We start from the raw sequence: 13703 nt of genomic DNA, 5'->3' as shown, positions 1-13703 counted from the left end.
TGTTATTTCTCAGGGTGGAGCCCTGTGATGGGAATCTTTACCACCAAGGCTATAAATCCTGCAATTTACTGGCCTCACTGCATCCGTAGTTATGTCCCCTCAGTGGTAATTAAAGGCTTAGGTAATAAGCAGTAAAACAATAATTGATGTGTGTTTTAGTCGACTAAATCAGTCATCCTTTAGAAATTCTTTCTCTGTTACAATCAGGGAAGAAAAACGTAAAGTACTAAAACTGATTGAAAATAAAATGTGTTGGCTCAAATTTGACCTTTACTTTCTAGAGACAGATGCCCACTTTGATATTCAGGGCACTACCAGAATAGACCCAACAAAGCACTAGTAAGAATTCCTGCAAGACATTCCTGTAGTAGCATGGAGGATTCCAAATCATGGGCTCCTCAGCACAAGAGAGATATGTTGCTCCTGGAGTGAGTCCAGTGGAGGACAACAAAGAATATAAAGGGACTGGAGAATCTCTCCTAAGAGGAAAGGCTGAGGGAGATGGGCCTGTTCAGTACTGAGAAGACAAGAATAAGATGTATATCATCAATGTATATAAGTATCTGAAGGGTGAGTGTCAGGAAGAGGGAACCAGGCTCTGCTAGGTGTTGCTGAGCAATAGGATAAGAGGCAATGGGAAGAAACTGATGCACAGGATGTTCCAGTTGAATATGAGGAAGAACTTCCTTCCTGTCAAACTGACCATGCACTGGAACAGATTGCCCAGAGAGGTTGTGGAACCTCCCTCAATGGAGATTTTCAAGAACCACCTTGATGCAGTTCTGTGCAATGTGCTCTAGGATGGCCCTGCTTGAACAGGAAGGTTGGACTAGATGACCCACTGTGATCCCTTCCAACCTTAGTCATTCAGTGATTCTGTGAACAAAACATTGTTTCACTAAAACAGTGTGCAAGGAAGAAATAAGTGGCTTCTTATCTAAACAAGAAATTTGGATGGGGAATGCCATGCCTGCTAGTGGTGCTAGTACAGCTTAGTAGGCTTCCAACAGACCAGAGAACATTTTATCAATTCTGTGTTTTACAGTTCAAGGCTTTAGCCTTAACTAAGCAAAAAAGAGTTGTCAAATTAGTAAGAATAAAGGGAAACCATCATAGGCAAGAGTGGTAAAAAGAATGAACTTTTTACTTCTTCAGTTAACATGGATCACAGTGTAAAAATATTGATTCTCGTGACTGTAGGCTATAAAAGATTATATCTACTTTGCCCACTGGAGAAATGATAAGTAAGTACCCCTGTGCAATATTTCAAAGATAACAGTTTTGTATTAGTGATCCATTCGGTCTTGGAGCATGTTTGAAGGGTTCACCAGTGAAAGCCTCCTGTGGGAAGGAGCCCATGGTGGAGCAGTGGAAAGACTCCTCTCCCTGCTCAGAGGCAGAAACAATGTGTGATGAACTGACTGGAACCCCCATTCCCCATCTCCCTGTGCCACTGCGGGGGAGGGAGGTAGAGCAGGGAACGAGGGAGGGGTGGACGAAGGTGTTTTTAAGGTCTTACTTTAATTCTCATTATCCTGCTCTGATTTTTTAGTAGTAAATTCAATTAATATCTCTAATTTGAGTGTGTTTTGCCTGTGACTGTATTTGGTGAGTGACCTCTCTCTGTCCTTCTCTCAACTCACAAACCCCTCATTGCATTTTCTCTCCCCTCTCCAGCTGCGGACAGGAGCAATAGGCTTTGATGGGTGGGTGCCTGGCAATCAGCTAGGGTCAGATCACTACACCATCCAAGGGTAAGATGGATGATGAGAGATGATGTAGGTGGCAAAACATGAGGAATCAGTGAGATATTAATGACTGTTCAGCACTGCATTTGGCAGACTAATGTTCACAATGGATTTTTGCAACAAACTTTAAGCCTCAGTATAAAGAGCTCTTCACGTGTTTAGGAAGGACAGATTCAAAAATGTAAAGAACAAAACAACTGACAAAATATTCCTTGAAGTTGTGGAAGTGTGGCATATCTAGGTTTGTTCAACAATAAAGGTGGTAATACCATGTCTTTCAAGGCTAGAGGAAAGAATATTGAAATGACTGTGATAGATGACAACTAGTATTTGTTGTACAAGAAGACTATTTTCAACATGTAACTTGGATGACAGTGCCTAGCTCATTTGTTTTCAGAAGATGAAATCAAAGAATCACAGAATGGAATAGGTTGGAAGCAACCTTAAACATCACCCTAGTTCCAGCCCCCCTGCCAAGGGCAGGGACACCTTTCACTAGACGGGGTTTCTCCAAGCTCTGTCCAGCCTGGCCTTGAACATTTCACAGGACGGGGCATCCACAGCTTCTCTAGACAATCTGTTACAGTGGCTCACCTTCCTCACAGTAAAGAACTTCCTCCTAGTGTCTAATCTAAACCTACTCTCTTTCAATTTAAAGTCATTCCCCCTGGTTCTATTGCTACATGTCCTTGTAAAATGTGAGTGAGATGTGAGTATATTATAAGGTTCAGAACAGAACTCAAGTACATAAGTTCTTTTAGCCTGAGCAAAGCCAGCCGGAGCATCTCTGTATCAACATCATGAAGCAGAGCACTGACCCTAGTCTGGACCCAGGTAAGAACAGACCAGAGATATTTCTAGTAAACTCTGTAGGAAGTACTCAGATTTGGAGGAAGGTTGGAGGTGGAGCTACTGCTCCTTTGTCTGGCCTGTATTTTGGTAGGATGCTGATGGTTTTAAGCTTCAGCAACACCAAGGCAGGAAGGCAGCAAAGATTTAAGAGCTCAATTATCGTGAATTACTGTCCCTATATTTAAGGCAAACCCAAAATGTTTTTATGTAAAAGAAGGTGAAGTTAGATGGAGAGGTTTGTATCACTATCCACTTGTACATTCTCATTGCATTTTCACTGTCTAAAGGGAAAAAGGGAAGAGTCCATCGAAGCTGAGATAGGTTCCGCAAAAAGCCCCACGAAAGCAATCCAAGCCCGTTACGCTGCCAGCGCAAGTGTCCCAGCCCGGAGCTGGGGGCTCGGGGCGGGCGAGGCTCTGCTCGGCTCGCAGGACACGTGTCTCTCGCCGGCGGAGCGAGCAGACAAAGCGGGCCGGGATCACCGGGCTCCCCGCGCCCCCCGCAGCCCCGAGCAGCCGCCCGGCCCCGCTGCCCCGCGCTGCCCCGGCCGCGACCCCGGGCTGCTCCGGGAGCCGCCGCCGTGCCGGCAGCTGCCGCCGTGCCGCTCCGGGAGCCGCGGCCCCGCCCCGTGGCGCTGGCGTAGCGCTGACGCCGCCGTGCCGCCCCGCCCGGGCCAGCCGGGGTAGCGGCGGGCCGGGGGCGCCGTTAGCTGCTGCCGGGTTCGCCCCGCGGCGCCCGCCCGCTCCGCCGGGCCATGCGGTAGCGGCTGCGGCGGGCCGGGCTCTCGGCGGCCATGGAGCGGCTCCCCGGCGGCCGCCGGCCCCGGCTGGTGTCCTCGCTGGGGCTGGGGCGGCGCTCCTGGGAGGTCACCTTAGACGAGGAGCGGGGGCGGCTGGCCTGGCGCGACCCCCGCCCGCAGCGCCGCGCCGGCGGTGAGTGGGGCTGCGGGGGCCGGGGCGCACCTGCCGCGGCCTGGCGCGGGCCGGGGCCGCCTGAGGGGCGCCCGCCCTCGGCGGCGGGGGAAGGGAAGAGAAGGGAAGGGCGTCCGCGGCGTCCCCGGCGGCGGAGGGCGCGGGGCGGCCTGCGGCCAGCGCTGCCCCGGGACCCGCGGCGGCGCCTCCGCGCTCGGGGCGCGCTGAGCATCCGGAGCGCTGTGCCGGCGGGAGCGCTTCCTGCACTCGGCGCCTTTGCGTCGCCTCCGGGGTTCAGAGTCCGCCGGGCGGAGGGTGGCTGATCCCACGCGGGGCCGGGCCGGGCGCTCGGAGCGGGGAGATGGAGCCGGGACTGTCCGCGGCAGCAGCCGCCTGTGCTGCACTCTCGCCGGGGCTGCGCCTTCCGAAACAAAGCCGAGAGCTGCTCTCGCTGAGCCGCAGCCCCTGCGAGCGAGCGCAGCGCGTCCCGCGTGTGGCGGAGCAGCCCGGCCGAGCATCCGCTCCGAGCGTGCCGCTGGTGCGCGGGGCACACCTGTCCCGCAGCTGCCGGAGCCAACACACACTTGTGCCGCTGAGACCTGCTGTTTCTGGGCGCCGCGAGAAGCGTGTCGCTTGCAATGTATTTAAAGTAATCGTAGCAGTACATAAGTGACTTACAAAACCTTAAAAGCAGTTTTGTTTTTTTAGTTACAACACTTGTGATTAAAACACTTTCATACTGAGGCAATGTCTCTGGCAATTGCTATTTTTTTTCTTGAGTTTTTTAAAAAAAACTTTTCGCTTTCTCAGGGGCATAATGGAAATTTTACAAAGAAAGTTTACCTTCTGCGATTTGCTGGATCTAATATAGGCTACTAGTTTACAATGTGGTAACAAAGGTGTTTACAGTTCCTCTTTCATGCAGTTAGCTTAGTACAGGTGTACAAAACTGCCGGTGTGAGAAGTCACTGATGAAAATACATGAAAAAATTCAGATTAACTTCTGGAAATGTCTGCATATCAAACTATACTTTTAAGTGGTATTTTTTCAGAGTCTTTGACCTTGGAGGTTTTATGTAGTAATTATTGCTATTGTTAGTATTAATATGTCATGTGAAGATCTGAAAATATGTAATGTCCTTTTTTTCACAGCAGCTGCTGTAATGTTGGAAACTGCTGTCATCCTCATTTTAGAGGTTGCAGGAGCTGAGACAGAGAGAAACTAATAATAGAAAGGCTGACTAGAAGTTTTATCTGAGAAAGGTTTGAATATAGATGTTTTCAATCCCAGGCAAGTAACCAAACTTAAATAGTTAAATCGTTCTTCCATTCTTACAGTGTACCTTTGTTAAATATTTTTCAGATTTTATCATAGTATCATATTGGCCTGAGGCTTTTTTCAAGAAGGTGAGGGAAAAAGGAGAAGGAGAACTCAAGAATTGTAAGAATTTGGTGTTACAGTTTACATAATTGAGATTTGGTTGTGTTTTAAGTACAACCCTTCTTATTCATAATATAAAAATAGAGTTTGTTATCCTTCCTTTGCTATTGTGCAAGTAGTTTAACATAATCTAGTTTTTATCAGCAGTACTGATGAAAAAAGTAATTGAAAATTCCTGAACTTTTCGCTGTTGTGCAGCTAAAGGAACTTCAGACTTTAAGAACAATAATATTGTTGTGAATAATAAGCTATATACTTTTCAAAATGAAATAAAATTAGTCTAGAGAAAGGTACCTGAATCTTAAATTTAAAATAGAAATTTTCAAGGCCTTTTGGGATAATTGCTCCCACTAGGTAAAGCAGCTCCTCCTTTGGAGATCATTTGGTTGAATTGTGTAAAATCCTTCTACAAATGCCTTTGCAAAGTCACTAGCTGCCTGTTCTGTAGGCTAGAGCAAGTTCAAGGGGAGTGCCATTCTACTGTCTGATGAATTCCTTTAGACCAAGCACCAGTGCCACAGAACCACACTAGCTCTCTCACAAGCACTCTAAAGCTTACAGCTGCTTACAGTTGAGAATTTTTACTACTTTTTAAGTTGTAAGTTTTTTTGACTTGCTCCTAGTAGACCAAACTGAGTATGAACCTGCCCTGAAGCATGTTTCAAATATCAGAATTCTGGGGCTGATGGAAGGAGAGTGGGACACAGTAAATTAGACCCTTTGTGAGGCAGTTTCCAAAGCAGCTGGAGAACCATTAAGAGGCAAGTGTGGTTACTGGGTGCACCCGCTGTCTTGTAGCGTAGCTATTTACAAGATTTTGGAAAACATGATGTGGAATCAAAAGAGAAAAGAGGAGAAAAATAAATGCCTAAGTGTTCTGGAGGCACAGGTATAATTTATGTAGGGAACAATACAATAGATAATGTACCTTCTCTTCTTAACACCCTGATTAATTCATGTGCTCCCTGCACTAGTGTTTTAATACCATCACAGTTTTGTACTCATGATGCCCTGTTGTCTCCAAGCTCTTTTGAAGACCTGTGATGATTCATTGTGTTCTCTGCAATTATTTTGGAAATATGAGCAGCATACATGACAGTATATAAATAAAAATAATATGGAAGATGGTTAGTTAGAAGCATATAATTTCAGAAGAGTTGCTTGACCATGATTGCTATCTTTCTACCATTTAGCCTTTGACTACATGAGTATTATGCATTGTGTCTAAATACAGACTAAATTATGCAGTATAAAAGTGCTATATTTCTTGTTTAGTAGGTTGTTATTACAGTGAAGCAGTTGTCTTTAAACTGTAAAAACTCAGGGCTACTTATTTTCAGAGCATTTAGTACAGTCTTGAATTTAGCTATATAAATAAAAATTGTTTGGTATGTTTTTTCAAGCTTTTGAGACTTTGGCATGTACAGAACTAGAGCTATAGCTAGGTGTACCATAGGAGTGTTGAAATGTTTACCTTTCCCTGTTGCATCCAAAAATCAGGAACAGATAGGAAACAAAACAGACTTTTTCCTGTTGTCCAGGAAAATACAGTGGGGAGATTCTTGCATTTTCTCATCTTTGTACGGAGATTTTTACATTTATATATGTATATATTTAAATCCTGTTCTGTCAAAATGCAGAAGAAGCATTAATTCAGAAGAATTCTTTGTAATGCCATGATTTGGAAGATACCAACAATAACGAAACCATTAAATGTTTGTTCAAGTCAATGGTGTATTTTTAAATTCCTAAATGCAATTAATTTCCTACTGTTAGACCTTGTTTAACAGCAACATAGTTTCAAGTTCTGTCTTCAGTGTAATCAGGTTCCCATTTCCTGTTCTTTGATGGTTAGACATGTTTGAACTTAGATGAAAAAGTTTTACCTGTAAATTTTATGAATGTCTCTGTTACTTTCAGATATGCATCTTTTTTTTCCTAGGGGTGTGTACATCTTCAAATTTTCTGAAGATCATTATTTTTCAGCCTTGTAACATTTCTCCATGAGATTTATCATTAATCATACATAGTGTATGCAAAGCTGGTCGGATACATTGTTTTATTTCCCTCATGTTGGTGGCACAGTCACATTTTTCTCAAGTAACACATGATAAAACATTTTGTACCAAATTCATAGCAAAGTATGTATTGTACATACATATTTTAGAAGTGTTGACTAAGATTTTATTGTGCCTGGTAGTAAGGCATTACAAATGCAGAATGAGATCCTCCTACTGTTTTCCTAGGATTTATTTTTATTTCTAAAGTACAACCATGAAGGGCGTGACCAAACTAGACCCTGAACTCTATGCATTCACTTACTGTGTGCACTTTCTTTTACCCTTTGTATTTCTTGTTCCAGAGTTCTCCTCCATGTCTTTAACCAAAACAACTGCCTGAAGAGGTCTCAGTGCTAGTGTTCACAAGACTGATGCCATTCTGGCGTGGATTCTAAAGAAAGCTCAGTTTGATAAACAGGGTACTGACACACAGCAGAGGGTGGGTCGGTTTGGGAACAACGTCTGTCCAGCAGCTGGTACCTGCAGTGTGTTGGCACATCATTAGTCAAGGTCATTTTTCATCAGGCATTCCCATTTGGCAGTGGGTGTGTGCAGGAATGGGAACCTTGTTTCTCTATAGGCAATGCCACAACTACATTGCACAGGCAGGATGTGGGAAATAATTGCTTCAGCAGGCATTGCTTCTTTGGAATGTGTTGTCTTCTGAAAGAGAGATGCACACCACATTAAACAATACATGTGCTTTAGCATACACCATTTTGCTGGGTTTTTCACCCCCTTAAGGTGAATCAGTGCATCTTCATCATCTTTATTTCCCTGCTTTATCATTGATACATTCATAGTCGAGTGGGAAAATTTTATATGGAAATGAAAAAGAAACAATGGATAGACATTCAATAGTACGATTTAAATATTCAAATTGACCCAAGTTCAAATTCCTCTGCTTTGATTCAAATTCATGTGAAGTAGCTGGGTGATCATAGTAGAAACTGGTCTGTTGGTTTACAAAGTACCTGAAGATTTGCTTTAAAATAAAGGAAGCTAATTTCCTTATACATGGCTGTATATGGTGAAATCATGGTCTTTGGATGTTTCTGTGACTCCTCCACAGTTTTGAATCAAATCAATCATGATACCTTTTTTCTTTCCTCTCCCTTAGGATGTGAATTGTTGGTAATTCTGCTTTATATCCTGTTTTCTCTTACTCTAGTGTTTGTAAAACACAACTTTCTGTGCATGATTGGTATAATACCATGTACCTTCTGATAGAAAACATTCCTGTTCTCTTGCTTTTAGGTGAAGGCAAAGCTTAAACCTAAAAGCTTAGTCCTTCATGTGGTCTCTAACAGCAAATTAACTTTCAAAGTGATTGAAAATACACTTTTTCTTTAAACCTGCATCCCAGCTTTTTACTTGTTGCTATTTTAAAGTAAAGAGAATATACTAATATTTTAAGTTAATTGTAAATACCACTGCATCCTTGAGCCTCAGCTGAATTTTAAGAATAAACCAAATGCTGTGATCAGCGATGTTTTTATGCTTGTGCATGTTTAGGTTGTTTTGAGGTAACACATTTCTGAGGGGGAAATTTGGCCTTTAGGATACATAGCTGGCAGTGATGAATGAGCAAGTCTTGACTAAGGTTCTGAGTGAGTTTGCATATAAACTCAGGAAGTGTTCTGTGGGAGTGGCAGACAGCAATGACACACCAAAAATCCTTTCTTAACACAGAAAAACACATTTCCCAATTGCTGGCTGCATTTTTCACAAAGAAAACATGCTGTTAGTGTGCTTACCTTGGTTTTGGTTCTGTGGGGGATATTTCCCCCCTCCTGCTTGCTTAATGTGGGAAAAGTAGTGTGCATCTACTGCAGTGTTTTGCTGATTTATCAGTTTGCACTTAGGAAGAATGTTAAGATTAAGAGCACTGTGACCCAAAATGAGTAATGACTGGCACAGCAGGAGTGCTGAGAAGAGTGTCACCTGTTTATTGTGTGTTTTGTTTGGCTTTTTAATTTTTTACCTTTTTTTTTTTGTCATATCCCTTCATCCAGCTTTTCTGGATGGTCAGCTCTTTGTCTCTAGTAGGCTAGGCATTGACCAAGGAGAAAATTCTGTCTAGAAGCTGTTGTGTGCTACTTGGTTGAATATATTGGACTGAGCCAAGTCAAGTTATTTGTTTGGTATTGTTTGAGCCCATATTCCAACTTTTTTTCAATAATGTTGATCTTGTAGTACTGGTGTTAGCAACTTTTTTGTCTGTGTTTGTTTTGTTAACGTGGCAGTAAGGTTTTCCATGTTTTGGGAGAAGCACATAAAGGTGAAGGCCTTTGAGTGAACACCTTTATGCTATGTTAATGAAATAAATGTCTCATGCAACTTGATAATAGGATAAATGCTGCAAAACCAGGTGTAGGAAAGGACTGTAATTAGTACATATGTGAACCTTGTTGAATCTCCAAGAGAGGCTGGGTTAGTACATTTTTTTATGGGGCAGGTTTTGGTGACTAAAAGGCAGATGAGGGCATTGTGTTTATAGGAACAGGGCTGTGGTGCTTGTACGGAAGGTCTGTGATTGCTTCACATGGAAAGCTTCTTCCTTCTGAGGGGAAGGGGGAAGGGTGCGACTAAATAGTTGATTTGCAATGTGATTAAACAATATTCTGTGTAGCACTAAGTCAAATAGAGATATTTGGACTGATAAAAATTCTTGAGTTCTATTCAAAACCGTAGGAATTTGTTGTTACAAGCGGTAGGGAATGTTCTGAATAACACAAGTTATTTGAGACAGCTTTGCATCTTTCTGGCCATCTGCAGTTACTGGGTTCAGTAGTGTGTGGTTTTGATGTAAGATTGGAGTACACTGTCAGGGCAGTGGAATTGCTTGATGCTTTTATGGTGCTAAATAATACTGAGGGGTATAATTGGCAGGGTTGGTGTTCACACAACAGAAGCTCTTCAGACTTTAACCAAACCCAAAGATTTACAGATGGAAAATGGGATCTGTTCTTCATTTTTGTTTGTTGGTGGTGTTTTTTCCCCCCATTTTTCAGGAATGTTGTATTTTTCAGATATGTAACTCTAGTGCCATAAGGTTAAAAAAAAAGTACATATGTAACAAAAATATTTACTTTTTGCTTTTTTGGCCACATCTGTGGAGAGATTTGCTGGAAAATCAAAACAGTCATGCAACTGTTGGACAGGGAACACAGAATTAGAAGAGCTTTAAAGTGGTTTCAAGGTTGTTAATAGAAGCTGTGTTATACGTGCTATAGTATATACTCCAAAGAAATGCTTTCAGTGATACAGATTTCAAAGTAGTTTTAAATCTATTAGCTATCTGTACAGTTGGACAGCTTTATTATCTGAAAAATGCCTAGTAAGACGACTTCAGTTGCTGCTCCCAGCATACATGCTAATAAGTATGCACTATGTACAACTATTTCCAAAAATGTTATTTAGAGCATTGTCATTTAAATTTTGATCTAAATATAGTTTGTAAGTTGTGTTGCATATCTTTGAGCAGTAACAAAATAAATTACCATTTAAGTGCAATCTTTGTAAATGCAACAGCTTTCTTTAGTACTTTGACATATGCATTGGTGGCAGAGCCAGTACAGAAACAAGTAAAAGCAATTTTGGGGAAGAAAGATGGAAGAATGTGCTTAATTTCTTTTATTGTTCCATCTTTGTTCTGCATTTCTTTTTCCTTGGATAAATGTATAGGTTAAATAATCATATTGAGATCCGTTAGGAGATCTTATATCTGTTAGGAAGACCAAATAACTGTTACCATCCAATATCAGATACTTGATCTAGTCTTGCATGTGCATATGTGCAGTATGTATGTCATACATTTCAAAGTTTATCTCTGCTCTTGGATCTTTATGAAGACATTATGTGACTGCTGCACTTCCCTATTGGGCCTTAAATACAGCAAATGAAATTATTATAAGCCAAAATTTGCTTTTAAGTTGAAACATTCAAATACAGCCGGATTACTAAAGGACCTCAGTTTGAAGTTTGAAGGCTGTGTTTCTTTTGAATCATGCTAAAACCCTCAGGGAAGATAAAATCACTAAATGAGTGTAAATCACTTCAAATTCCAAAACCTCTTGAGTGAGTATTCCATAAATTGTCAATACCTGTCATGATAGGTAAAGACTCTGTTGACTAATCCAATTAAATAGGATGGGAAAAATAGTAAAATTGACTTAGTGGTAAATGAATTGCAGTCATCACTGTGAAGAAGTTAGGAAAACCTTTTGCTCATTTTACAGTCCTCACCACTCCCATTGTACCTTGGCAAAATAGAGAGGAAAATGAAATGTAGGATGAACCCCAGTAACAGTGGTATTAGTGTCTGTATTTTGTGTTTAATGTCTTGGTATCACTCATTCTGTATATGTGAGAGAAGTACATTATAATCCTTATATAATAAGATATTATCTATGTAAGACTATAACAATATAAATCTATACATATGTGTACACATACAGAGAGCACTTGCTTGTAAATAAATACAAAGCATGCATTTCAAGTTCCACTTTTTTTTGAGATGAAGTAAAAGCAGAACAGTGTTGGAATCAGTAATGAAAATGGGACAAAAATCTTCAATTTGACAGGAGTTAAGAGCATTTGAGATTATGTTTAGGAAATATAAGAGAAAAAAGAATGAGGCTGGAGGAAATTATTTCATTGTCTAAGAACAAGAGGCCTTTAATTCTGAAAAACAATAGCTTTAAAGTTGATACCCGGAAAATATTTCACAGTACGTATAACATCTAGAATTCTTTTCTTAAGAGATACTGAAGTTTAAAAGCTTAGTGGGATTTAAAATCTTAAGAATTCATATGAATGCCCTTCTTTCATGAGCCAGCTACTTACTTGAGAATAACAAATAGCCTCTGTAGTCTGTGCACTAGATTTAGTTGCACATTCTTTGAAATAGCTTGTGCTATTCACTGTCTGGACTAGGCCTCACTGAAGGGGCAGTTTAATTACTCTGAAATCAACGTTGCTGGTTTTTGGCTTCATGCAAAAAATATTTTTATACATGAAATAGCTAATTTTCTGAGAAATTATACACATTTAAAATACTGTTTTGGGTAGTTCGTAGGTGGTTGTGGATTATGTACTTTGACTAAAGACAAAAGAAAATTGAAATTATTCAAGAGATTTCTAGTTATGCTCTTGGTTGTGCTTATTGAGCAGCTGCTCTAATCATATGTCTGTATCATATTGGGTATAAAAGTAATAATTCAGGTGCTGTTTGAAGATTCTATAATGTAAGATCTTGTGTTCATACAGGAAACTGTTTTGTACCGATCTCTGAGATCATTGCTGTAGAAGAAACTGAGTTTAACAAGAAACAACGTAACATTGGCAGATGGCAAAAAATGGCAAAGCTACATGCTTTCACAGGTAAGGCAAGTAACAGTCTCTGGATGCTTGTGCTGATTATTCTGCTGAAAGGTAGTTTAAGGAAGACCCAGAAATAACTGTCAGAGTTTTGGGGTTTTTTGAACAGAAATGATATGTTTAAAAAAAAAAAAAAAGCCAGACTTCAAAAGACCAACCATCCAAAACAGAAAAAAAACAAACCTAAATAAACCCAAACAAAAGTCCCACAAAAACAAACAAAAGAACCCTCACCAAAAATCTATCAGTTTACATTTAAAGATAGTAATTTGGAAAATAAAACCCTTCCTTTAGGAACACATCATGTGTTTAGTTATTTTTAATGAAGTTTAAACTACTGTCTGAGTGTTCAAACTAATACCTTTTTGCTGCTGAATGCCTCTGCAGCAGGACACCTGCTTTCTACTACTTGACTAGAAAATCAAAAGAGGCTGAAAAAATGAGTTCTAAACGTTTGGTGTTTTTTAAATTACCCCAACCATCTTGATATAGGCATGAAAGTTTCTTTGTATTATTGACTGCATTATTAATAATAATACAGTCAGAATAATGCAGTGCCAGAAATAAGTGTCTGTCTGTTTTGGTAAAAGAGTGGTGACTTCTAAGCTACAATGATGCTATGCCCAAATTCCATGTTGTAGAGTGCTTTCCTCACATTTAGTCTTCCAGTGAGAGTGATTGGAGATACTGTAGATGAAGTAAGTATAAGGTCTTAATGGACAAGAAAACTAAATCTTTTTTTCTCAGATTTCAGATTTATGTAATGAAATCCACCCTGTTGGTTACAAGGGAGCTGATGTCAGTATGGCTTATCTTCTTGAGCTTGTGCCATTTTATGTTGATATTGCAGACTTTAGCACAGATAATATATAAGTTCAGTGAACTTCTGAACAAGTATGTCTGTAATAAGTTGATGAGAAATGGCTTCTTTAAAAAGAAATCTGTGTTTTGATGTCTGCTATGAGCAGACACCTAGAGCACATCTTTTCATTTATGTTTTCATTTGGACTCTTTACAAATGTGCTGTTCATACTCTGAATGCTTCTGTCATTTGCAGAAATGTGTAGTGGAGGTTAATTACAGGTCAGTATTTTGGAGATCTTTCTGAAATGCATTTTTCATTCCACAGAACCATCTTATTATGGCTCTTTTTTTTTTTTTCTTTTTTAAATTTAAATAGTGTATTATGTGAAGAGAGCCCGAAATCACCGCTGGCGGTGCAGTGATGTGACGTTTTGGTGTGTTGATGAGCACTTATGTAATCAGTGGATACAGGCGCTGAAAGAATTACTTGAAATGCAGAGTAAGT

General features: G+C 40.7%; 1 protein-coding gene across 2 annotated transcripts in view; it reads left to right on the top strand.

The window, feature by feature from the left end:
• The first annotated feature begins 3256 nt into the window (after positions 1 to 3256).
• Positions 3257 to 13703, top strand: part of CERK (ceramide kinase) — a 41119-nt gene continuing 30672 nt past the window's right edge. For both annotated transcript variants that reach the window (XM_085041488.1, XM_085041484.1), the window contains exons 1-3: positions 3257 to 3532; positions 12284 to 12397; positions 13575 to 13697. In XM_085041488.1, the coding sequence (XP_084897614.1) occupies positions 3394 to 3532; positions 12284 to 12397; positions 13575 to 13697 (376 nt within the window). In that variant the 5' untranslated portion in view covers positions 3257 to 3393. The remainder of the gene's footprint in view (positions 3533 to 12283; positions 12398 to 13574; positions 13698 to 13703) is intronic.

The sequence above is a fragment of the Lichenostomus cassidix genome, chromosome 1Aa, assembly GCF_008360975.1.
Source record: "Lichenostomus cassidix isolate B80296 chromosome 1Aa, HeHo_3.0, whole genome shotgun sequence".
In the NCBI taxonomy this organism is placed as follows: Eukaryota; Metazoa; Chordata; class Aves; order Passeriformes; family Meliphagidae; genus Lichenostomus; species Lichenostomus cassidix.
This window is presented reverse-complemented; position numbering and strand designations above follow the sequence as displayed.